A 24208-nucleotide genomic window follows, 5' to 3' on the forward strand; every position below is an offset into this window, starting at 1 on the left:
CACCACTGATGTTTGCTTCAGTGCCCACAAAACAAAGCCTCCAGGGAAGCCACCAGGGTGGTCTTAATCACAGCAGGATCCTCTCCAGGCACCAGAATTGCTCAGGTGGCCAAAAGGTACAGTAAGCTCCTGTCCCATCCTATGCCACACACTTCTCCTGCAACTTGTGATTTAGACCACTTAGGACGTGATAGAGCTTGGCCATGCTGGACACTGGGAAAAATATAGGCACAATGGGATTAATTTATTTTAACAAACTAAAAATGTATTGTGCTTTCAGAAAGAAATTCGTAAATATTATGCTTCCATGGAGTAAAAACAATATGTAACAATACATTTTCTGCCCCAGCTTAGGAAACGGGTTCCCAGCATCAAGATTACATGTGTTAGTGAGCACAGTTTTACATGTACATAATGCCTTCTTTTTCCTGATGTATTTGCAGGTAAGAACTTCATTGACTTGTGCGATAGTTCTTACATGTTTTCAATATATCTCTGCCTGAACAGCAGCAAATTATAAAAGCAGATTCTGTATAAACTATCAGATTGCTGCAGGGAAAAAAGCAACTAACCAAACAAAAATACCCCACAAAACCAAACAAACATCGATCTCACATTTAAAACTCTTTTCCTGACTTTTTCTCCCCCAAAATGCATAACATTAGTTGTATAAAAACTAAACCACCATATGAGGCATATTTTAAAGCCTCATATAAACAATGAAGCTTGTATGGCATCCTCAGAGCAAAGAATGTCCAAATATGGCTGAGAGTTAAGTACCCTGAGAATTAACTGCTCTTAATAAATTCACTGAAGTTTGTAAGTCCACATTTACCAAGATCAGAAGAGAAATAAAGGGAAGAGAAAGTGATTCAACTCATTTTCCTGTACCATTTTCTAAAGATGTTGTATTATAAACATCCTCCATATCTTGGATGCTGGAAGCATCTGTTGAATCCTGGTCACTGACTACAATTCCTACTGAAGAAAGGCTAGAAATGAAGGAGTGCATCTTTTTTGCATAAATATCCCTAATGTTAAAATAAGGTAGGTCATTACATTTCTCTTTGCGATCATTGTTGCATTGGTCTGGATCGATATCTTTTTGCTTTTGATAGTACTTGGAAAACTTATTGAAAATAATGGTGATTGGAAGTGCTACCACTAGTATCCCACAGATAATGCATAGGGTGCCAAGCAGCTTTCCAGCAAGCGTGACCGGGTAAGTGTCCCCATAACCAACAGTGGTCATGCTGATGGTTGCCCACCACCAGCAAACGGGGATGCTGTGCAGTTCTGATGAGTCATCATCTTTCTCCACTGAGTAGACAAGCACTGAAAAAATAGAAATCCCAACAGACAAAAACAAAAGCAGGAGTCCAACTTCCTGATAGCTATGTCTCAAAGTGGCGCCTAAAGACCGCAGTCCTACGGAGTGCCTGGCCAGCTTCAGGATGCGAAATATCCTCATTAGCCGCAGGATCTGAACCACTTTCCCCATGTTTTCAATATCTTCACTTTCTTCTTCCTTTGTGTCCACAGCCAAGGTGGCATAAAATGGGATAATAGAGACAAAATCAATAATATTCAGTGGTTTCTTCCAGAACTTCTTTTGACTTGGAGCAGTGATGAGCCTGATTACTAGCTCAGCAGTGAACCAGATGATGCACGTAATCTCCACAGCTTCCAGCACAGGGTCTTCAATCTCCCTGTCATTGGCGTCCAGCCTTTGAAACTCTGGCATGCTGTGAATGCACATGGCCACAATTGACGCCAAGACAACACTCAGGGACGACACGGCAATTAACTTGGCAGACAAGCAGTATGCAGGATTTTCCATTCTGACCCAGATCTTCTTTCTTATTTCACCAAAACACAGATTGTCGAACTTTTCCAGCTCTTTATCAAATATGGATGACTCTTCATTAGAGGAGTCTATACTTCTGTCATTGCTCTTCTGATCCCAGTCTTTCTCAGGACCTTCTTCTTTCCTTTCTTGGTACAGATTGCTGCAGCAGGAATCAATAAACAGCTCATTTATCCCCCAGTACTCTATTTCCTGGCAGAAGGAAAAGACGCAGAGTTCTTCCATGACGTGAAGTTTGCCCGTATAGTAAAAATTCAGAACATATCTGAACAAGGAAGGATTTCTGTCAAAGTAATATTCCTTGTCTGCAACACTATAATCATCACACAGTTCTAGAATAGCCTCTTCTGAATGGCATTTGAGAAGTTTCCCAAGTCTGGTATGGGGAAATCGGAGCAAGGTGCTTTGATCCACCGATTGCTTAAAGCCACCCACATTCAAATTGATAAGTTCTGCATCTTTGCCAGGTCTGCGGAAAAATTCACCATAAACCATTTTGGACAGAAAAGTTTCACTGCTGGTGCCCAGCGAGATTACGTTGAACCTAAAAAGAATATAAGAAACTGTTAGAGCATTTAATTCAGTTTTGCTCTTGTGACACATTCATTTTTCCGTCTCCGGTTACTGTGAAATGTTATAGCAAAAAAGAAATTAAATTAAATAATGAATACCGTTATTCAGCATTTCACAGAAGTACGTTTAAATCAGTCTGATGGTTTAACTCAGCTTTAGCAAATTTGAGGGCAATGGGTTCTGGGTTAGCTGTCCTTCATTTTTTCTAATGTGGAAGAAGAATGCCTAATTCATCAATAAATCAGTCTCTGTACAACTATCACATTGAAATTAATACTCATGAGATAAGTTTACTACAATGAAGTAAAAAATCTTTGGGTTAAAGTCAGAAAACTTGTCAAACCATCAAAACATTTAGGACAAGACTTAAGAGCAGGTGTCTCTCAATTATGGTTTCAGCAGAACTGCATTGCTTGATATGATGTTGCAATTTATAATCCACTACTTCCAACGTTATCTGCTTGAATGTGGACTGCAATTACTTTTGTTGTCATATCAATTAATTTCTTTCTAGAGTCATCCACAGAAGAGCATTCTGTATTCTTGAAAAATATCAAACATGCATTTGAAGCTTTCCGGTTCCTGACTTCAGAGTTCTGTCTAGTACATATTTGGGTATCTGCGCTCCCTCGAGGTATTTTTCCGCCTGCCTTCCTACTTACCTGGAGTGTCACAACCCTCTTACGACCTTGGTCAGTTCCAGAAGCTCTTCTTATTCTGCCACGGCATAGCCACAACCTCTACAGTAATGCTGAGAAGGTGGGGTTGAAATGCCATTTCTGGAAACAGGAGCTTCCAGAGATGGAACTTCCACAGAAATTTTGCCTCAGCAAGTAACTGTGGATACCTGCAGATGGACAGAAGGACATTTCAATGTTTCCATATTTTACTGTAAGTTAAATCATTCAGCTGAAACTGAATTCAAAGAGGCAGTTATAGTTACTAGCAAATAAGTTAGCTTTTTCAGAACTTCACTCTTGCTTTCCTTCTAAGGAACAGTTGTCTTCAAGCCAAAATTGGCAGTTCCTACACTTGTCGTGAGATTATATATAACTTCTGATCATGAAGAAAACAAAATTTTTGATCACTGATACTTAAACATTAATTGATGTATACTAAGCTAATTTATATCAATTTAATATGGAAGTCAATGAATTTTAAATGTGACAAGAGAGCAACATAATTCTCCACTCCTAACAGATGGACTCATATCATGCAAAGAAATTGCTTTGGTGCTCTTTAATGGCTTGCAGAAGCTACTCAAGGAACAGATAGTAATTTCTATACCTGCCCGTCTTCCAGTGCCTCCTGCAATAGCACCGATTGTGATTCAAAGTTGGGACATGTTGGGAGTTTGAAAATTTTTGGTGCTCCTCAAGGTTGCCTGACTCAGTTAATGAAGGTCGTTAAGGTTATATCTATTTCCCTGGTCGTAGGGTGTGCACCATGGTTGCATCCCTGCTCTATGTCAGCATGAGAGAGGAGCACCAGCACTTCTTTATATGAAAGAAACCTGGGCATTTTCATCAAAGACGAGTCACTGTAGACTTTAATAAGTGCCAGAGTGGATGGTTGGGATACTGGGCCTCAAGGGTGAGCCCCACTTTACACCACCAGAACAAGTAGAAGGCAAAATATGAAAAGAATCCCACCCCACAATCTTTACTCACTGTCAGCTAGAACAATTCAGCTTTCATTCAGCCTCAGGTACTTCTGTTAAGGGACTAGTTCTTTTAAGCCATAGAGCCCTACTGCCTCAATTTATAAAGATAGTAGGTGTTTTCATTCTGTAGCCCCAAATAAAAGATCAGAGCCACAGGGTCTTGTGGAGAAGGGAGTACTCGACTGGGCTGAACTGACCTCTTGATATGAATCAACTGTGAATACCCTGAACAGACGTAAACCATTCTATGATTCTATTCTATGATTCTATGAGTCTAAGTCTGCTTCACCACCACTGCTAGCTACAGCTCCAAAGCCACCCAAAGTAACTCACTGTGCAACATCTTAGTCACCTGTGCCTAATCCAGAACTGACTTAGAATCATTGAATCCTAGAATCATAGAATGGTTTAGGCTGGAAGGGACCTTTAGAGGTCATGTAGTCTAACCCCCCTGCAGTGAGCAGGGACATCTTCAACTGGACCAGGTTGCTCAGAGCCCCGTCCAGCCTGACCTTCAATGTTTCTAGGGATGGAGCATCTACCACCTCTCTGGGCAACCTGTGCCAGCATTTCCCCACCCTCTCTGTAAAAATTTTTTCCTTACATCCAGTCTAAATCTACCCTCCTTTAGTTTAAAACCATCACCCCTTGTCCTGTCACAACAGGCCTTGCTAAAGCGGTTGCCCCCATCCTTCCTATAGTCCCCCTTTAAGTATTGAAAAGTCACAATAAGGTCTCCCCTCGGCCTTCCTTTCTGCAGGCTGAACAATCTCAACTCTCTCAGCCTGTCCTCGTAGGAGAGGTGCTCCAGGCCTCTGATCATTTTTGTGGCCACCCCTGGACCTGCTCCAACAGGTGCATGTCCTTCCTGTGCTGAGGGCTCCAGAGCTGGATGCAGGACTCCAGGTGGGCTCTCACCAGAGCAGAGCAGAGGGGCAGAATCACCTCCCTCGACCTGCGGGCCACGCTGCTTTTGATGCAGCCCAGGATGCGGTTGGCCTACTGGGCTGCAAGAGCATGTTGTTGGCTTATGTCCAGCTTTTCGTCCACCAGTAACCCCTAGTCCTCCTCTGCTGGGCTGTTCTCAATCCCTTCATCCCCCAGCCTGTGTTGAGATTGGGGATTGCCCCGACCCATGAGCAGGACCTTGCACTTGGCCTTATTGAACCTCATGAGGTTCTCACAGGCCCACCTCTCCAGCTTGTCTAGGTCTCCTTGGGTGACATCCCATCCTTCTGGCGTGTCAACTGCACCACTCAGCTTGGTGTCATCTGCAAACTTGCTGAGGGTGCACTCGATCCCACCATCTATATCTATGACTTCCTGACCATTTTTAAAAGAAACTGACTGAAGTGGTTGCATTGTGGAGGTGGACCCATTTTCCAGCTACTGATCCCAAGTCTATCATCCCAAACGGGAGGATCCAGCAAGGCTGCTTGCCTTTGAGGGACGGACCCACTGTGTTGCAGAGCTCCCAACATCCTTCTACTGCAGCAAGACCTAAAGGGAGACAACCCCATCCTGCTTCACAGTAGGGTCAATCCTCACGCGCAGTGTTGTCCTTGTCACTTGTTGATTATAGCAAAGGATGGAAGTGGGAAAAGCCTTCAAAACTGGCTTCAAACTTCTGATTAAATGCCAAGAAGAGGAGAAGGAAATTGAGATACAGATTCACGCTAGGAGGGAAAGCACCAAAGTGCCCGGAGAGCTGAAGAGTTTATCAGCCAGAAGTTGAATCTCTCCAGCTGAGACTGTTTCGTTCTATCTGTAAAATGCAATGATTTATTTTCTCTGTGATGGAGAACACCTACTGTTTAGAGGATCGGCAACTCCCTGCAACTGCCATGAAGGAAAGGACTTCTGTTGCCTTCTTGCTACTCCAGTGCTTTCCAGATGGGGTGAGAACAGAGAAATAGATCACTGGGAGCTCATGGTGGCAGGGTTTCAGGGCATGAGTTAAGGCACATCAGGTTTTAATACCGATTCATTTTTCTATTTAGAGGGAAGTTTCAAAGGACTTTCTGAGCTATCACCTTCTCACTTACCTTGCCTTTAACTTCCCCACCTGCAAGGGTTTTTTTCCGGTTTGTCACAAAAAACACTACAGAACTTCTCGGTGCCGTTCTCTCTTACTATTTTCCTTGTATTATTTTTTTATAGTACCTCATACAAGTAGGAACACAGGGTCTGATGCTATAAACCTCACGTATTCTACTTCTGCTTCTTCACAGGACTCATTCCAACCAAAACTACTGAAAATCTCATAGTAATCCCCTTGTGTATAACAACGACTGACACCTATAACACATGAACAACCAGGCCCCGAAAATGCTGAAACTGCACATTTGCTCTGGTAATTAACTCTGCAAAACCAGATCTCTATCCAGAGTGAGCTTTATTTATATACTGAAAGAATATTGTTATTTTGTAAAATGGGAAAAAGCATTTCTTTCTCTGGCCACACTACAACCTCTTTAAAGAACTTATCTTAAATCCAAATTAGTTTGAAACATTAATTTTACTGTTTGCATAGCCTACCATACAATCAAGATAAAGTTCTTGTTCTGCTAAGATCTGGGGCGGGGGGTAGGAAGAGGAAGCGTAATATAAGGCATAGTGCTCTCTAACTAAGCAAGACAGAGAACAGTCAGTTTTTATGGCATGATAAACTGTGTACAGAGAAGTGATTTTACACCTTAAGGTGTAGTTTGAAGACAGGTATTTAGTAGCTAACAGAATGATTTTAAGACACAGTTGCTCCAGGCATTTCCCAAGGCTCAGCTTTTAGGAGTGATTAAGACATAAAATAAAAGCACTGATCTCTACTCACAGTTGAAGGGCAGCAGGACTCAGCTGATGAACGGTACCACACTTCACTAATGATCTAGAGCTAAGCTGTGTTTTTACAACACTATAAATAAAAAAGAAAATAAATCTCAGGGACTGAAGTGACTGGAGGTCAAAGTATATTCAAAACTAAACTGGCTATATTTATTGATTAATTTCAGTGAGTAAAATATCTACTACGCTTTCAGCAATTCATTAAGACGAGAGCACTAGCAATATAAGCTAATATTATAAAAAACAAGCCCGATCTCAGTTTATCTAGGGGCATTTCTGGCCATAACAAAAAAAAAAGCAAGTTTTACTCAGAACTGACTAAAGCAAGAACTCAGTGCTCAGCAAATCCTTAGCACACTAGACTGACTTACTGTTGAGACAGCAGTATAAACCCATATTGACCATGCAGACTATATTCCTAATGATGTCTCCATGTAATTGCTCTGTATAATAAATTCAGTGAGCAACAATTCACTGCTTTGTTTTGAGGGCACTGTAGTCATAATTTGTGCAAGATACAGAGAGAAAATGGATCTTGCATAGGAAGGCCGTGATCCGGAACCTGCTATAATACTACTAAGTGATTTTTGGATTAAGACAAGAACATACAGGAAAGTTTCATGATAACTATGTCAAGAGGAGCTTCATTATCTGAAGAATGCCATGTTTGACTTGTAGGGACCAGGACATTGTTTTGTGCCAGGCACCATAAGAACAATTTGTGGCATTTAAACAAGTGACTCCAGCCACAGGGCAAAGACCACAGATGACAACTTCTCTCTCAGCACAACATGCTCTCTACTCAAGGGAACCCTTTACTCTCTAAACCAACTTTTTTACTCAAGGGTAAAACCATGCTCAGCTGGAAATGATACTTTCCTGGAGTGCCAGAGCCTGTGTCATGAACATCCTAAGAACGTAGAGCTACCACAAACTTTGCAACTCTCAACTTGAAGTGGAGCATTAACTTCTTTGATCTTCTGTAAACAACAAGTATTCATATATAACATAATAAACTGCTAACCATTCCAAAGCACACACTTCTTGCCCTGGAGAGAGTATGAGAGAGTAAGCAAACACATACCAGATGTTAGTTACTTGGTTTCTTTAATTGCTTCAGTTCTTTCAATGAGCTACTGGATAAGAACTCATATAGAATAGAAAATGAAACAACACAAAAGAAAGATGCTTGCTGGAAGAATCAACATTATTTTCTGCGATGATGAAAAAAAACCCCAACAAATAGAAGTTCCAAATGTTAAGCTTGAGGGCCAAATAAAAGCCAGTCAAAGGGAAAGCTGTGTGAAAAGGATACAAACATTGGAATAAAAACCAAAATGACAGGATCCAACTCTTCCCAATCCAATTTGGAGATGGGCTCTAGCCAGCACTTCTGCAGTCATACATTGTTGGTGAGGCCAAAGGGCCATTGTCTGGCTTGGAAGGGGGATAGAAAATTTCTGGGCTTTTAGCATGCTGTGAAATCCCTAAAGCTCACAGAAGGAGAGCCACAGAGACAGGGTTTGTATGTACGGTCCCCTTGAGAGAGCTGTGCCACAGATGTACAACATACCCCAAAGCACTGTGGTTTCCAACCTCTTCTGGAACAAACCCCTAAAAGATTTTTAGTGGCAATGTGGACCCCCATACCACAAATTTATTTGTTAGCAAAGTTGCTCTTTCTCAGTTATCTTTCACATATTCTCTGTGCAAAGTCCCCACATGCTGTGACGTTCTACCTCACAAGCTTCAGCACGGTTTTTTTTGACGTGTTTCACATTTGAGCACAGTAGTACCTCAGCTACTGGTAATTCCAAACTGGGACAGCTCTTTTTGTTAGCATTAATCTGCCTGTGATTATCCAGGCACAATGGAAAGGAAGTTGAACTGATTTACAGTTGGATAGACTGTGTTGTGGTTTGGTACTTAAAAAAGGCGGCACATGCCTACAGATTTTCTACCAGTTTGCTTCATGGTTACGTTGTCTATAGCTTCACCTCCTGCTTGCTACACAGTAGCACTTCATAAACCTCTCAAGACTAAGAGTTCATATTTCAAGACCGTTTCCTCTAAGCTGAAAGAACGTAAATAAACAGGGCTAAATCCTGCTCACACTGAAGTGAAGAGGGCTACAATACTGACGTGAACTTGAAAGGGCAGGCAGATCTTTATAAACTAATTACAGAGCTCAAGGATATTAATCCCAAAGAATCTGATGCTCTTGGTAGGTTTCCATTTTAGGGTTGCCACTTCAGAAAACTGAGTTTTGAGCAAATTCACTTTAAAGAATCTTATTTGACCACCCAACCATCCCTAGGCACCAGATTTTGCAGACAATATGCAAAATGATGCAGACAACCACCTGGGCTCTAACTTCTGCTCATTTCCTGACAGTTAGGAGCTTCTACAAATCACCCTACCTGCACACATGCAGCTTTAGACACCTAAGTACTACTGAAAAGCTGTGGATATGACGCTAACAAACTTCAGCTCCAGATCAACACTGTCACTGATTTTCTAAATGTCTGTGTATGTCCACTCATCATAGGGCAAATACTTGTCTAATGCAACACCTAAAAGTACTGCCTATGCTTTCTGACTCACTGAGCAGAGTAAAACATCTAAATGCATGTATAATTTACTTGATAAATCACAATTAAGGATTTGGACTGAAATCCAGTTAGTATGGCTTAAGCTATTGCCTGTCAGCTGGGCAGTAATAACTGCTTTAGCACACATAATTAAACCTGAAAAAAATACAAGGCAGTATTACTTGGCACGGCCTCTTTCATTGTGATATAAGCTGTAACTATCAACTCTCCCTTTTAATATTTGACACAGTTAAGTTAACTGTAAAATCATTTGCGAACAGTCTGTGGAGGCAGAGGTTAACATAAAAAAGTCATCTAGCACAAATAGCAAGACCATCCGAAGAAACTGCTCTGTGGTTATGGACATTCCATGAGGCAAAAAGGATAAATACATCGGCTAAATTATTTGCTTAGTTGCAATTTAATTTTTATATTCCATCGTCAGTGACATCCTTTAGCCAGAATATTGCATTAAAATGCCATGAAAATAATAGAAATATGCAGCCCTACTTCTCTTAAAATAGATTCAGTACAACCTCCCAGGAGACCTTAGGTAAATAAAGTTTGAGTTGAAATATGCAGGGCCAAAGTTTGTTCTGATGTTACTTCCACGTAAGCCTACTTGGCTAAGTTCACCCCGGTACAATTCTACTGATGTCAGCAGACTGTTTCAGAAACTGAATTTGCACCAAATGTTCATGCATCTTTGCAATAAAATGGAAACCAGAAAGAAGTCATCATCATTTGGAAACAAAAGTAGCTCCTAGGAGCACTGCTGACAATAAAATGTAAAATTATTTCAATATCTGTACCTGTGGAAAAATAGTCTTCAAGGGAAATATAGTTGGGTTGTTTCTTTTAAATCACCTCCTCCAGAAGACTGCAGAAGGCAGAAATGGGGCTGTTGTAACTCAGAGTGAAAGAACACAAGCGTGAATAGAAGAATAAGCACCTCCATCCCATGGTTCATACTGCCTAGCTTAGGCAGACATTTCCAGGTGGGGTGAATCACCCACTGGAGAAGTTCGTCTCTGTATTGACTTGATAAGCAGCCTATATGACTAGTGTCATAAGTAACTTGCATATGGCTAATACTAGATAAAATGCATCCTCCCAAAGTGAAATTCTGCTGACTTTCACTGTGGGGATGCTGGCAAGAACAGAGTACGTGCCATGGGGTGGGTAGGAGAAAGGGGCGAGGGAAAACAGTACCAGCTGTAGCATCAACATGACAGAAGCTTCTTTGGGAATGCAGTCTGTGATCTGAACTGCTTTCTCATATACATAAGACCAGGGAGTGAGATCTAACACCACCCAGTTATCAGAATGTTATCTTGTAAAATGATTTAAAGAAACAAAAAAAGAAAAAGTTAACCTCTCCCTAACTTGAAAAGCTTCTGGAGACAACACACATTACAACAGTTAACAGGCTTGCACCTCGCAATATTCCCAAAGGCTTTGCAATTTATATTCTGTTCATATAAAATTAAAAGATCATTATCCACCTTAACTAAGTGGAATTGACAGATTAAGATGTGTTTACTTGAAAATCTACCTGTAAATCCTTACTAACTAAACATAGTTATAATGCTGCAGCTATGATACCTGTTGGCTTCCACAGACGGCTGACAACATTAAGCCTTTTCTTGACCTATATTGTCCCTATTGCTGATGTTCACAGAAATATTTGAGATTAGAATATCCCCAATGCATTATCACTACCAGGTCAGCATTGCTATGATTTGATGGTAAAATAAATTGTCTCTCTCCAGGTTAACTTTTGGTCATAACCTTGTTTGACAGGTCATCTTAATGACACCCATGAAGAGAACAGTTTCAAAACAAGAAGTACTGTTTGAAGTGAACACTGTAACTTGTAGGTCAAAGGATGTCTGCAATATAGATCCTATAGATTCTCTTCCTCAAATTAATATTCTGTACCCCATTTTCCACTGAGTCCTACATTGTTCCCATTCAAGTACTTCTCCAATAAGCATGATGAACAAAAAAATCCTATTGTTATGCCTATTGTAGTAATTTGTAGTGCCGCTGGTGGCCAAAAACACCTGATAACAATCCCAGCACCAGATACTTTTCCATATAGGAAAAATTACATGGAATAAAAGTACATCAACATATTTATTAAAAATAATTCTGCGTTCTCCTCTCCTTTCTTCATTGATTAGTCTAGAGTCTAAGGAGGTCCTCAGTGAAAGTCTATTTCACTCATAGAGGTAGTTTGGCTTTGAAAGGTTAATTACCTAGGCAAACAAGATGATGTAGATACCCAGACAGTGAAGGCAGTGTGCCTGGAGTCAGGCAGGAGATCAGCTGTCCATGAACAAGCACAGCACACGTCCTCTCACACCATTACCCTCTTCACAGTCTCCTCAATAGCTCTCACATACCAAACCAGGTACTGGTACCCTGAGACACAGGACCAGGTACTTGGGCCCAGAGCCAGCAGTCAGATCATTCTGACAGACTAGCCCTACAACAGGCAATTCCAAAACCAAATTATTTATAGGAGCCCCTTCACTAACAGAAAGGACAGCCTCTAACTGGAGTCAGTGGCAGGTTCGCTAGCCTCTGTTCATCATGCATGCTGCTGCTGCTTTCCAGAAGAACTACACAGCTGGGCTGTTAATGATCCTACGCAAGCTCATTTTTCCTGAAATATGCCATCTTCAAATATTTCTTTATTTAAAAAAAAAAAAGCACATTTAGCTATACTAGAAAATCTAAACATTATTCCTGCATTTATAGTGCAGTTTCAGGAGTAAGTGGTTGCATTGAGAAGCTATGACAGCAGAGGTGAGAAACGGAAAAATCTGTCCCACCACTAGAACCCCTCCAGCCTTAATACAACGGGATAAACAATTAGACATAATATTTTCTCTCTAATACACAGGTCCATGAACCATTTAAGACTCTTCTGAGTTTTCAAGCAGAGTATTAATAGTTCACAAGCCTCCGCACAGAGGCGAATTATACCCTCAGTGAACCATAACTCTTCCATAGTAAGGAAAGGAATATGGAGTTTGGTGAAATTCAGAATATTCTTATCTCTTGTGGAAGGAGAAGAGAGACTTAAAAATAAGATTTAGCTCACTGCCAGGAAGATGGATCTGATATTCATAATTTCCCATTCATTAGTTCATCCTATATTTCCTCATTGTAAAGGAAAACTGGTTATTCTTATTTCTCACTTTGGAATCTGAGGAATTGTCCTTCAATTCCTAGTACAGATAAATCCTGGTGCTGCAAAACTGTTGGTCATTTCTGCTCCTAGATTATCTCTTCTCCCTCCCAATCTTTTTTTTTTGAAGAAAGATAATGTATCTAAAGCACACAAAGTCCAATCACAACAGTCAGTTTCACTGGGTGAAAAAGTTGTTCTGCAACAATGACAAATCTATGCACTCCATAAAGTACGGCTTTTCCACCTTATGCTGGGAAGAGACACCTATGAACATAAAACCCAAGGATACGTTGTAGTACATCATAGCAGAAAAAACACTTAGGAGACACGTGAAATCAGTCCTGCCTGTGCTACCAATCACACCTTTCCAGCACTCAGCCACAGGACCAAAATAGCTTAAAGGGCAGTTCCACCGCAGAAGGCACAGTGCTAAACCACTTAGCTGGCTACTCATAACTTTTGAATCCATTATAGTTTTATTCCGTAAAGTCCTGGTTTTGAGATAACCTGCTTAAAAAATTCTTTCCCCACAATATTGCTATGGGTGTATCTCAGTCACTTTGGTTTTTTTTTCATTTATAAATAAATTGGTTATGCTATTAATATACTATTGACTACAGAAATTAAGTTCGGAATAGACCCTGAAGAGCAATATAATTCAATCCCTGCCACACCACAATGCAGGATCAGTTATTCCTGTGCAATTTTTGACAAATGTCTATTTAATCTCCCATAATAAAGCCTGCCCAGAGAGGCTGTGGAATCTAGCCCTGTGCTTGAATGCCCTTGTTCTCTCAAAACTGGTTTGCTAACATCTACTTAGGCATCCCATGCTGCAGCTCAGGCCCATGGATGTATACGCTTAGGGTAGATTTGGAATGGAATGGAGCCACTGAGGATGGACAGAAAAAACAGGCTATCTCCAAATTCTCTGTAACAGTTCAGTTTCCTCCTTTGCTATGATATCTAATTTTACCTGGCAGTCTGAGTAGTTGAAGCTACATGGTATTTATTTTTTTTATGTTTTGAAAAAAGTCTGTTAATCTCAGAGATAAACAAAGGTTTTCTTTACCATGGTAAAATTCTCCAAGATACTTGCAGTCTCTTAGGCAACAAGAACACAAGCAATTGTTATTGTGGATATTTTGGGTGAAACTCCAACTGAAAAACTTTTAAAACCTTTGTGTTTGAAGCACGTTAATTTAACTGAAGAAGTGTGTGTTGTTAAAAAAATATTCTCTTGACCCAAGAAAACTCTGAAGCAGAGCTCCAGATCCCACTGGTGTAAGTCCTGGAGCCTGCTTCGATCCAACAATCACTTTCAAAGCACCCAAGTTGCTTTTACAATGTGTCAGCATGCGTTACATGAGGCCACATGCTATAAGGGAGGGTATGTGGAGGCAGCTGGAGGTAATATCTGCAAGAGAGACTTTCCTGAGCGTAGAAACCTCTGGATGTAAAAAAGAAGTTGGATGCAGACTTCCAGCCACCCCTGGGAGCAGCTGGTCCAGCTTGCTACAGAACAAGCCAGTCAGCTGTGTCCATCAGGTGCCATCTTAGAACAGGAGACAGACTGTAGCATGGCACTACAGAAGCGATAGATGCAGAACAAGCTCTGGGGTCACACTGTTTGAAGCCACTGTGTAAGCCTTGCCTATACTTAGGCCTCTAAAAGCCTCATTTTCTTGGAGTGCACAGATTTTGGGGCACATGCTTACCACTCCTATACTGGACATTGCTTTGTTCAACCCCTATCCTTGACTTTTCAGGCAGCATCACAAACCAATTTGCGTTGAAAGGGTTCTTTGCAGGTCATCTTGTCCAACCCAATGTTCAAAGGTGGTCTAGTTAGAGCAGGCTGTTCAAAGCAATGGAGTTTTGAATATCCCCAAGACTTCCCAAACTCTCTGGGCAACCTGGGCCAGTGTTGGACCCCTCTTATGGTGAAAATAATTTTCCTAATGTCTAATCAGATGCTCTTTTTTCCCTACTTGGGTCCACTGGCTCTCATCCTATTGCGTCCATCTCCAAGAAACATTTGGCATTGTCTCCTCTATATCCATCCATCAGGTAACTGTAGACCAGGGTAAGGTTTCCAACACACATTCTCTTCTCCAGATTGAACAAACCCATCTCTGCCAGCCTCTCCTTGTATGCTGTGTGCTCCAATCCCCAACTACCTTGATGGCCTTCTGCAGGACTCACTTCAGTATGTCAATGTCTTGTAGTGGGGAGCCCAAAACTGGACACAGACCTTCAGATACAGTCTCACAGTGCCACGCAGGGAGGAATAACTGCTTCTCTGTACCTGCTGGCTACAGCCTTGCTAATAAAGCCCAGGATGCAGTTGGTCTTCATCATGAGGGCACACTGCTGACTCACAGTCAGTGTGTTGCCTACCAGGATGCCCATGTCCTTCTCTACAGAGCTGCTTTCCATTCAGTCAGCCCCCCAACCTGTACTGTTGCACGGGGCTACTGCAGCCCAGATGGAGTTTCTCCAGAAAATCCCTTTGAAATCCCTTTTAACAGCATCCTGTCAGTGTATCAGTGTAGCATTAGCCATCTCAGTCCTCAAAAACCAAAGGTATTTTCCTGCCTTACTTCAACTTGGCTGTCCCCACAAAGCATTCAGCAAGAAAGGACATTTTCCAGGAATATGTGAAGCAAGCACATGACAGACTAAGATAGAAAATTGTATCACTGCACCACTGTTCAACTGAATATTCATAGAAATAGCTGAGGCACTGTCACTGTGCACAAAAAGGAACAGCCAGCAAATAAGTTTTTCACCAAATAAGCATTAGTCCTACCATGCAATTCATCTCAGCACCTGTCAGTATTATTACCCATCGTTTTTTCAGGAAGCGTTGAGTAGCTACCAACACCTGGATTTATATATGCAAAATAATACTGCACATTGGCACAACTTGTAAGGTACTATAGGCATTATGTGCGTGGGCTGGATTCGGGCAATATTAATACATGTGTTTGCACAGCCCATAATAATATAGCCATTTACTCAACCCGGTGTCAGGCCCTATAAAATTTCTCGAGTGTAAGTTTTACTGTTGCCTTTCAGTGACAGAGAGTTTGGAACAGAATATAAAACCAAACCAGATTAGAAGGAATTTCAGAAGCCAGAAACAGTCCTTCCTCTTTTCTTCTCCCACCTTATTATTACAAACATATTTTCCTAATGTCTAAGATGACCCATACAAACGTCCAGAGAAGAAAAATGAAGACAGGTGGCTGGGTAAATCCTAATCCCACAAAATCAGCAGAGGTTTTGCCAAAGACTTTAACAGGACAACGGATTTCTTAGGTTTCTGCCTGGGGTAAACTTCTCCTAGACAGATTCATAAACTCCCACAACAAGCCCCCAGGATTTAAAAGGCACCACAATACAGAGGCAGTTCATACCAACAGGTCCAGAGGAAGAGCTGAGACTCTGACTACATTATCTTCAGAGAAAGAATTAGATTTAATTAAGCATATGCAGTGCATTGGAAGAAAGTAATTTAAGAGCAATACTTACTTGGTTTTAGTTGGTAGTTTCCGTATATAAGATGCTGTTTGAAGCAAAATACCACCAAACATCACTTTAAGCAAAAACCTGTTTGTCCTTAGCAGCAGGGCTAATCCACAGCTCACTAGGAGGAAGAAGATGACACCTGAAATTACATTTCTTCTTTTTTTTTTTAGTCTACATTTGGATGAAGTACATCAGTATGTGCTCAGTAAAACCTTGGACAGAAGAATGATGACTTCTGCTTCTCACTCCATTCGTGCAGCAGTTTCCCACAGGCCCCAGGGGCCCCAAAGATCTTTAAAGTTTAGACTTTGAATACATAAACACTTGATACCAGCTGAAATCAGTAATATTTATCGCTAAGAGAAACATGCCTGACTGCCTAAGATCCAAGTCGTAGGCCTAGGGCCAGCAGATGTCAGAGATGCCAGCGGAGACTCAGTCCAAAGTTTTAAGATAGAGGTAGGTATACACAAACAACGAGAGTCTCTTTCAAGTCACACTGGACTTCTTACAAGCTCATGAATAAACTTCTTAAATATTTTCTTCAGCTGGAGCTTTTGCTCAGCTCCAAGGACACCCGATAGCTTAAGAAGGCTGGAACACATCCCCTGCCTCTAGAATTTACAGAAGGCCTCAGAAAAGGCTGGCTTCACAGCCAGGAGATGGATGGAGCATCCCAGAGAGACAGAAATAAGCACTTTGCTAAGTAGCAAGTGCTTGCAGATTAGGCTTTTCTCATTTTTAAGATTCACAAGTTTCAAGGTGTCCCACAAAAACTCTTATTTCATTGTCAAATATACTGTGAGACCCAAAGAGTAAACTTGTCCTTAGCTTTGCACTTTTCTGTCATTCTAATAAATTAATAAAAATGCATAGAAAAAAATGCTCTTTGCCTGGCCTAACACACAGCAAACAGTAAAACAAAATCGCAACTCCCTGAAAAGAATATCTTACAAAAAAAGGAGACCATAAACACCATTACTGTTTCTAGGCTAGACTAATGGCACTGAGATAAAATACGAGCAGGGACCCATGCGATCCCACTTGCTCAGCTCAAGCTTTTACCAATGTCACGGGTGAATTTGAAGAGTGTATTGATCCACACTGGCTGTCCTTTTTTGTGCAAACATTGCACTGGACAGGGACACACAGAGATCTTAGCTTAAGAATATACAAGGCAGCATCCTTTTCAGCTGCTTATTCAGGGAAAAGGTGTCTGCCACTAAAATGTCATATTGAAACGTCATTCAATGCTTGTAACTAGCTAGGGCAAAAACATGGAGGACTGATTTAAATTTGTGCTGCAGTAATGAGTTGGTTATTTTCAAAATCAAAACCTAACTTACGACTCTTCTCTCAACTGGCAATAAATAGAGTTCATAAAATTACAAAACAGCTTTGGAATCATAATCCAGTTAAATCAGCAGTTACGATGATTCAGATAACTGAAGAATTTTAATTTTAAAAAAAAAAGAAGATAAAAGATATAATAAAACCTTCAATAAAAAGGAGCCTTCTTCGAGACATATCCGATCCTCCACCACCCCCCCCCTTTAAGCGTACTGATTGACAATAATTGTACACTAAAGTCATATAGATTTATCATTGCACCTCCCAAGCTATGAGGTCAATTCTTCTCTCACTAAAGTAAAGAGTGAGAATCCCCTTGCCCTCTGCAATACACTCTCCGCCACTATCAAGGAGGTTTCTGAGCTGAAGCCCCCACAGCAGGTAACGCCGCTGGAAGCAGCATCAGCTCTTGTCAGCTCAAGGGGAGGAAGCAGAAGACAAGCAAGGAGCAGAGCAGAGCTATCAGAAATGCTTCCAATTTTTATCAAACTACCCAGGCTGTGTCTTAACTCCTCCATGCAAGTCAAAGCTGTTCATAGATTTTTCCCGAGTTGGTTATCTGCCTCCCACAGGTAAGCTGCCTGCAGTTACACCACCAGCAGCAATCGATTTGTTAGGCTCAGAGAAAAAGAACAAAAAATCAGAGAAATGTAAAATGCCCCCTACATGGGACAGCAAATTCTAATACTAACTTTTGCAAGACGATTACATAAAAGAAAGTTTTTGTCCACAAAGCAATTTATTAACTTAAAACTCCTGTGAGGTGGATGTCTTCAGCTGGAAGCTGAACCTGAGGCTTGAGAAGTGACCTGTTCAGCATCACGTAGCAGGTCAACATGTTCTACTTCAACATTCCCAAGTCCATAAAGCCTCTGTCTTTGCTTTGCTTTTAGTGAAAACTGAAGGGGAAGAGGGGCCAGCAGCCCTCTGCACAGGCTGAGCTCTGAGCCTCTCATTAGAATAGCACTGGACTAGAATGATTAAAAACGTGGAAGAATTAACAAGTTTTTAAGATATCAGTTGGCATCTAAATTGCTTGTCCAAGTTGATGAATAAAGGACAATAATGTACAACACATGAGAAAAAAAAAAAAAGAAAGCAAAATTCTCTGTGTCTTGGATGATAAATAACCTGTCCTCCTTAAACCAGCCACGCTCCGTTTTGTCCGTGTGGCCTTTGCTGGTTTTTACTGGCAGGCTGGTAGTACCAAAACATTCCCAAAAAAGGGAAAAGAGGAAAGTTCATTTATTAGCCTTTACCCCAAGACAATCCTGTTCAGAGCACAGGCAGCTCCAGCAGAATAGGTACATTTCCAGAGCTCACACCTTGCCAGCACAACCCCTTGCAGGGCAAGAGGAGACAACTGCATTTCTTGCTGCTGCAGCGAGGTAGGGATCGTGCAATGCTGTCTGACTGCCACCGCATGTGGATCGATTCTGCTGGATCAAAATCAGGCTGCGCCCCCTGCTCAAGTTCAACCTTTAAGACATAAACCTACCTGGAAGAGATTACAACAGACACAGAGCAAACTGAAGTCAGCTGATGCCTACAGTCAGGGCACGTGGCTGCTCTGAACCGAGGAGAGGCCGAAGAGCTGAGCCGTACAGCCCCCCCTTGCGCGACCTCCCAGCAATTCCTCACCAGCTATGAGAGATGATAAATCACAGTCTTTCGTCTCAGCTCCCACTAACTTGCCAGGGACAGGAAGGCAAAATGGATAAGGCACTTTGGCGTGAAGGGTGAGAAGATGAGCTGGACAGCCTGCAGATAAAGGGATGGAGAACAGAAAATCGTGCTAAGACCAAGGACATCAGGAGTACCTAGCAGACAGATATCAGTGAGGGAAACAATTCAGAGAGGCCAAAGTAAGTGAAGCCTTCCATGACCCTTTATTTCAACATTACCAAAATTTAACCACAGAGACCACCCTAGCTCCTTGCAGAGTAGTGCATGAAATTCAAGGTCTCAGGCTTTACCTGTAACACAGCAGATGGCCTGAATCCAGAGTAAACTAAGCTCCAGAACAAACACAGTGACCACAACAGGACCTTCTAACATAAGTGATAAAGCTCATCTTTCCGGAAGACAAATCTCTCTTGAAAATAAGATCATAACTGTGGAATGAGCTCCCTCAGAAACTAAGAACAAACACGGTCAACACCATCTTCGTCTCCAATCAAGATAAATATTTTAGAAGTCATCTCTTCTAGAATAGCATGGAAAAAAAAAAACAACGGAAAACTGTTACAAGCAACTCACATACAGAACTCCCTTTTAAGAAAAGATGAGCACATTATCAACAAATGACATGACAGCAGTTTAACACAGCACTGCTAGGACTTCAGATACGTTAGGAATGATGGCATGAGGCAGAATAGAACATATTCAGATGAAATGGAAAGGGAAGAAGCATCAGTAAAATATGGAAAAATAAAAGGGGCCAGAAGGAAACAGGGTATAAAAAAGAATAAATGGTAAAGACTGGAGGAGGATACTGGAGTTACACCTTGGAGCGGATGATCACCTGGCATTAACTGGTGCAGAACCATTGACTGGAACAAGTCAAGGACAGTTTCTGTCAGCTGAGGATTTGACCCTCTACACAGAACCAGACAAGGGCAATCAGACAGCATCCTGCCTGGTTTTCTGGGCGTGTTTTCCCCTCTGTGAAAGTAAAGAGGCAAGACAGGGAGAAAATAAGATGGTCCCATCAATTAAAACAGGAGAAAGAGGCTAAACAGCAAAAAATGGATGAAGAGCAAGAAATAAGAACAAAAAGATGGGGCAAAGACAGGAGAAGAAGAATATAACTACAGGTTAGTGGAATACATTTTATTTATTCATGAGCTCTGTTTTATTATATGTCCTTGGCAGACATCCCATAACTGAAAATTTGCAAGGCAGGGAATGATGCGAGTTTAGAGACTTGAGCCTTGTTTCTAGTCATTAGCCTTGGGCAGGTCTTTTTAATATACGTGCCCCAGCAGAAAGTAAACAAGCTCTTTAAATCAAGAGCCTTTAGACAGGAGGCATACTGCAAACAAATGGGCTTAGCTAGAGAGGGATTCCGGGAGCAAGCATGGCCACAACCTGTTTTCAAGTAACCAAGAGGAAGGATGGGCTGTTAGGAAAGATATTGGCCAGCAGGACAGTCTGCTTCTCACTCTGACCCTAGCTCACATCAGACTCTGCAGAGCATCTGCCTTTCACACGCACCTCTTGTTAACCGGCACTTATTTTACCTGACAGCATGTGGGGCTCAGGTTGCTCAGCTGGGAGGGAGGAGGGACGCAAATAGCAGGCAGCCACGGGAGCAGTGGCAGCAGTCTCTGGCAGTGATCCCAGCACAGAGGCAGGCAATGTGTCCAACACCGGCTTCACTGGGGGCTCAGCCAGAACAAAGAGCACACCTCTGGCAGATGCACAAACGCTGAGCGGGGAAAGCCCGGCTGTCTCCACTTTCCATATGGGTTTAAGGTGCCTCTGCAGCTCAGCTCAGTCACTGCTGAACCTCATTTTGTATTGAGGCTGAACCTAGCCCATGGTCTTGGCACTGAGTATTAATACTTGATTTTACCTTGCCTATAGCTGTAATTCCACAGCTAAAGCTATATCCGTGGGTTAATACTGATTTATCATCTGTTCAGGTTTGTGGTTGTTTTATTCTTCTTGCCCTGGGAAATTTGCTAAGTCTTAGAGAGGATGAGCAAAGAAATGCTTCTCCTTCCGGATCTCTCTGTTTCTACAACGGGCATTTTAGGAGAACATCTGGCCTCACCCGTCTCGGGAGTAATGGGAGGGATCACACGGGAGTTTGCATCACTTCAGCTGAAAACCACTGTTCATTGATTTTCTTTTGCCTGCACTCACAAATAGGAGGTTGCAGGGCTGTTATCATTTCTGTGGGTTGCCTTAGTGTTGAGACTGGTAGCAAGACATAGACATTTAGATGGGGTGTTCAAGGAAGAACGTCTCTTCAAAAAGAGTTTTAATGTCCTCTGCTATGAATACATACAGATTTTTCTTATTTTAAGATCAACTTAAACAAATCTTTCTAGCCTGTATAAAGAAGGTCTAACAGACAAAGTAAAGGACTGAGACCTGGGAAGTTTGGATACCATTTCTGGACCTTTCCCACTCTTCAATTCCTGTAATTGAAAAAAAAAATTGAAATAATGATACTTAACCTCTTCATAAGAACTGCTTTGGAATCTGTAAACAACAAGTACCACATAAAAGCTAGGTATGATTACTGTCAAAGTTATTTTATCATAATTTAGCTACCTACCTATATACAAATAAGTTACACAATTTCAGAACATAAAACCATCTTTGTCTACCCACTGTGCTACCTCAGCAGAAGTTCAGATACAGAAACCAAGAAGTTTTTTCCTTATTAGCCGATTATCTTCCACTCCCCCAAGTACTACCTTTTCGAGCAGTGAAATCTGAATAAGTAGAAGGCAACAAGGAGAGGACACAGTTCTCTATAAAAAACCTTCCATCTCATCAGAAGTGATTACTGGTTTCAGCCCTGCTGCAATGGGCACCTTCCCCCCAGCAGCAGATAACTAACACACCCTGCAAAGCCAAAAAGCCACCCACCTTGGCTTCCTACTGAGCTTAGGACATCAACACTGATCAAATCCTACCGATACAGTGGGTGATTTAACCCTAACTGCTTTGAGCAGAGAAGGGTTTTGGAAAATGCTGCGCTTGTGACCAAGGAAAATAAGAACGCATGGCCTGGGACATGCCTCTGAAAGTGGGACCTTCCCAAGGTGTCCCAAGTCGGACACCCAGACTTTGGCTCACACATACCTTCTGAAAGTCCTGGCTCGTGTACAAAGCACCTCCTCTGTTCTCTTAGGATGTTAGCCTGAGTACCTTATGCCATCTATTGGTCTAGACCAGCGACGGATGCTCGGAAGAGAACTTTAATTCTGGGAAAGCGACTGTGTTCAAAGGGATCTGTTGGTAGATCTGTAAATTCTGCTAATGGAATCGATACACTGCCACTGCTCAGATCTTGAGGTCTACCTTCCCCAGCAGATACTCTTGAGTTCAGATCCCAGAATAACCAGCAGTTGTGCTTTGCATTAGGCAAAAAGAGAAATAGTATTGACTCAGGGCTATCTCACTGGCAAGAAAATCCAGAAAATGAGCAGTGAGGATGTTCACTGTCTTTCAGAAGAATGTAGGAAAAGTCTTCATTATAAAAAGAGAAAGCCCCTTCAAAATCCACCTGGAACTAAAATCAATCGAGGAAATTATCCCCAACTTAGGAAGTCTACTTTACATCGGCCATGCAGAGAGAAGAGCCTTCTCCCACATTTCTTCAGCCATAGAGGCTACCGTAGCGATGCACGGCTGTTTAAATCTAGTTTACTTTTAATCTAAATGTGTTTTTAAAAGGCAAGGCAGAGCTCTGCAATGCGAAAGGGATTCAGAGACATCTCTATTGATCTGCTCCCGCATAAGCCATTAGAAAGCAGCCGCGAAGAAGTGGGCTGGAAAACCGCGGGGCGGCCCCGGCAGCGCCCCGTCCCCTCCGCGGGGGCCGAAGGGGTCCCGCCGCCTCCCCGGAGCCGCCTCCTTTCGGGGGAACGGGTGGAGAGGGGCTGCAAGTCCCGAGCCGGAGCGTTCAGGGCAAGACTTCGGCGGAGCAACGAAGCCCGCCGGGGCTCCCCCAGCACCCCCCACCCTCCTCTTCCTCCTCCTCCTCCTCCTCCTCCCCCGGCTGTTCGCCCCGCAAAACGCAAGGAGAAGCCGTCGCACCTCCGGCGCCGCGCCGGGCCGAGCCCTGCCGGGCTGCACGCCCGCTCCCCCCCCGGCCGCGAAGCCGCCGGCCCCGGGGCCCCCCGCCGCGGCGGGGAGCGCGGCCGCGGGCCGGGGCGCGGCGGGAGGGGAGGGGAGGGCGGCGCTGCCTACCTGGAGCTGCGGGACGCCGCCGCCGCCGGCCCCGCCGCGATCCCGGCACCGCGGGGCCGCACCGAGCGGGGAGGGGAAGGAAGACGGCGGCGGGGCGGGCTCAGGCGCGTCCCCACCCCGGCCTCGGGCATCCCCCGGCCCCCGCCCCAGCGCCCCGAGGGACCGGCGCTGTCCCGGCGGGGCTGCCTCCGCCCCGGGGGTCCCCGCGCCGCCCCCGGGGGTTCCGCTCATGGCCGGGCGGCCGCGCTCAGTGCTCCCTAGAAGTCCCGCTCCGCGCCCGGGGGATCCTGCCCCGTGGCCCCGGGGGTTCCCTCTCTCCTCCCGGAGAGTTCCCGCACTTTGCCTGGGATTCCCGCACCGCACCCGCGGGGTCTCGCACCTCGCCCGGAGAGTCCCGCTCGGCGTCCGGGGGCTGTCCCGCACCCACCCGGGCCCCGTCCCCGCAGCACGCGTGGGGACCCTGCTGCGCCGCTCCCTCCCGCAGCCACCTACCAGGCAGCAGCGGGCAGCCCCCCTCTCGCACGGCCCCGAGCAGGGCGCGGGGAGAGGGGCAGCCCGCCGCGGAGGGGGTCGCTGCCAGGCTGGGCCGTCGGGGCCGGGCGGGACGCGGCCTCCTCCTGCCCCGGGGCTGCGGCAGCGCCGCGGGTCCCCGCGAA

General features: G+C 43.5%; 1 protein-coding gene across 2 annotated transcripts; it reads right to left on the minus strand.

Moving 5' to 3' along the window:
- Window positions 1-231: 231 nt before the first annotated feature.
- KCNS3 (potassium voltage-gated channel modifier subfamily S member 3) lies at window positions 232-23602 on the minus strand. Of its 2 annotated transcripts, none has more exons than XM_075086751.1 (3): window positions 23553-23602; window positions 3103-3287; window positions 232-2411 (listed from the first exon to the last, which is right to left on the minus strand). In XM_075086751.1, the coding sequence occupies exon 3, from the start codon at window positions 2360-2362 to the stop codon at window positions 878-880; it is 1485 nt and encodes a 494-aa protein (XP_074942852.1). In that variant the 5' UTR covers window positions 2363-2411; window positions 3103-3287; window positions 23553-23602; the 3' UTR covers window positions 232-877. The 2 variants fall into 2 exon arrangements, with proteins under 2 accessions (XP_074942852.1, XP_074942851.1); XM_075086750.1 differs by lacking the exon at window positions 23553-23602 and adding an exon at window positions 6934-7114.
- Between the last annotated feature and the right edge of the window lie 606 nt (window positions 23603-24208).

The sequence above is a fragment of the Phalacrocorax aristotelis genome, chromosome 3, assembly GCF_949628215.1.
Source record: "Phalacrocorax aristotelis chromosome 3, bGulAri2.1, whole genome shotgun sequence".
Classification (NCBI taxonomy): domain Eukaryota; kingdom Metazoa; phylum Chordata; class Aves; order Suliformes; family Phalacrocoracidae; genus Phalacrocorax; species Phalacrocorax aristotelis.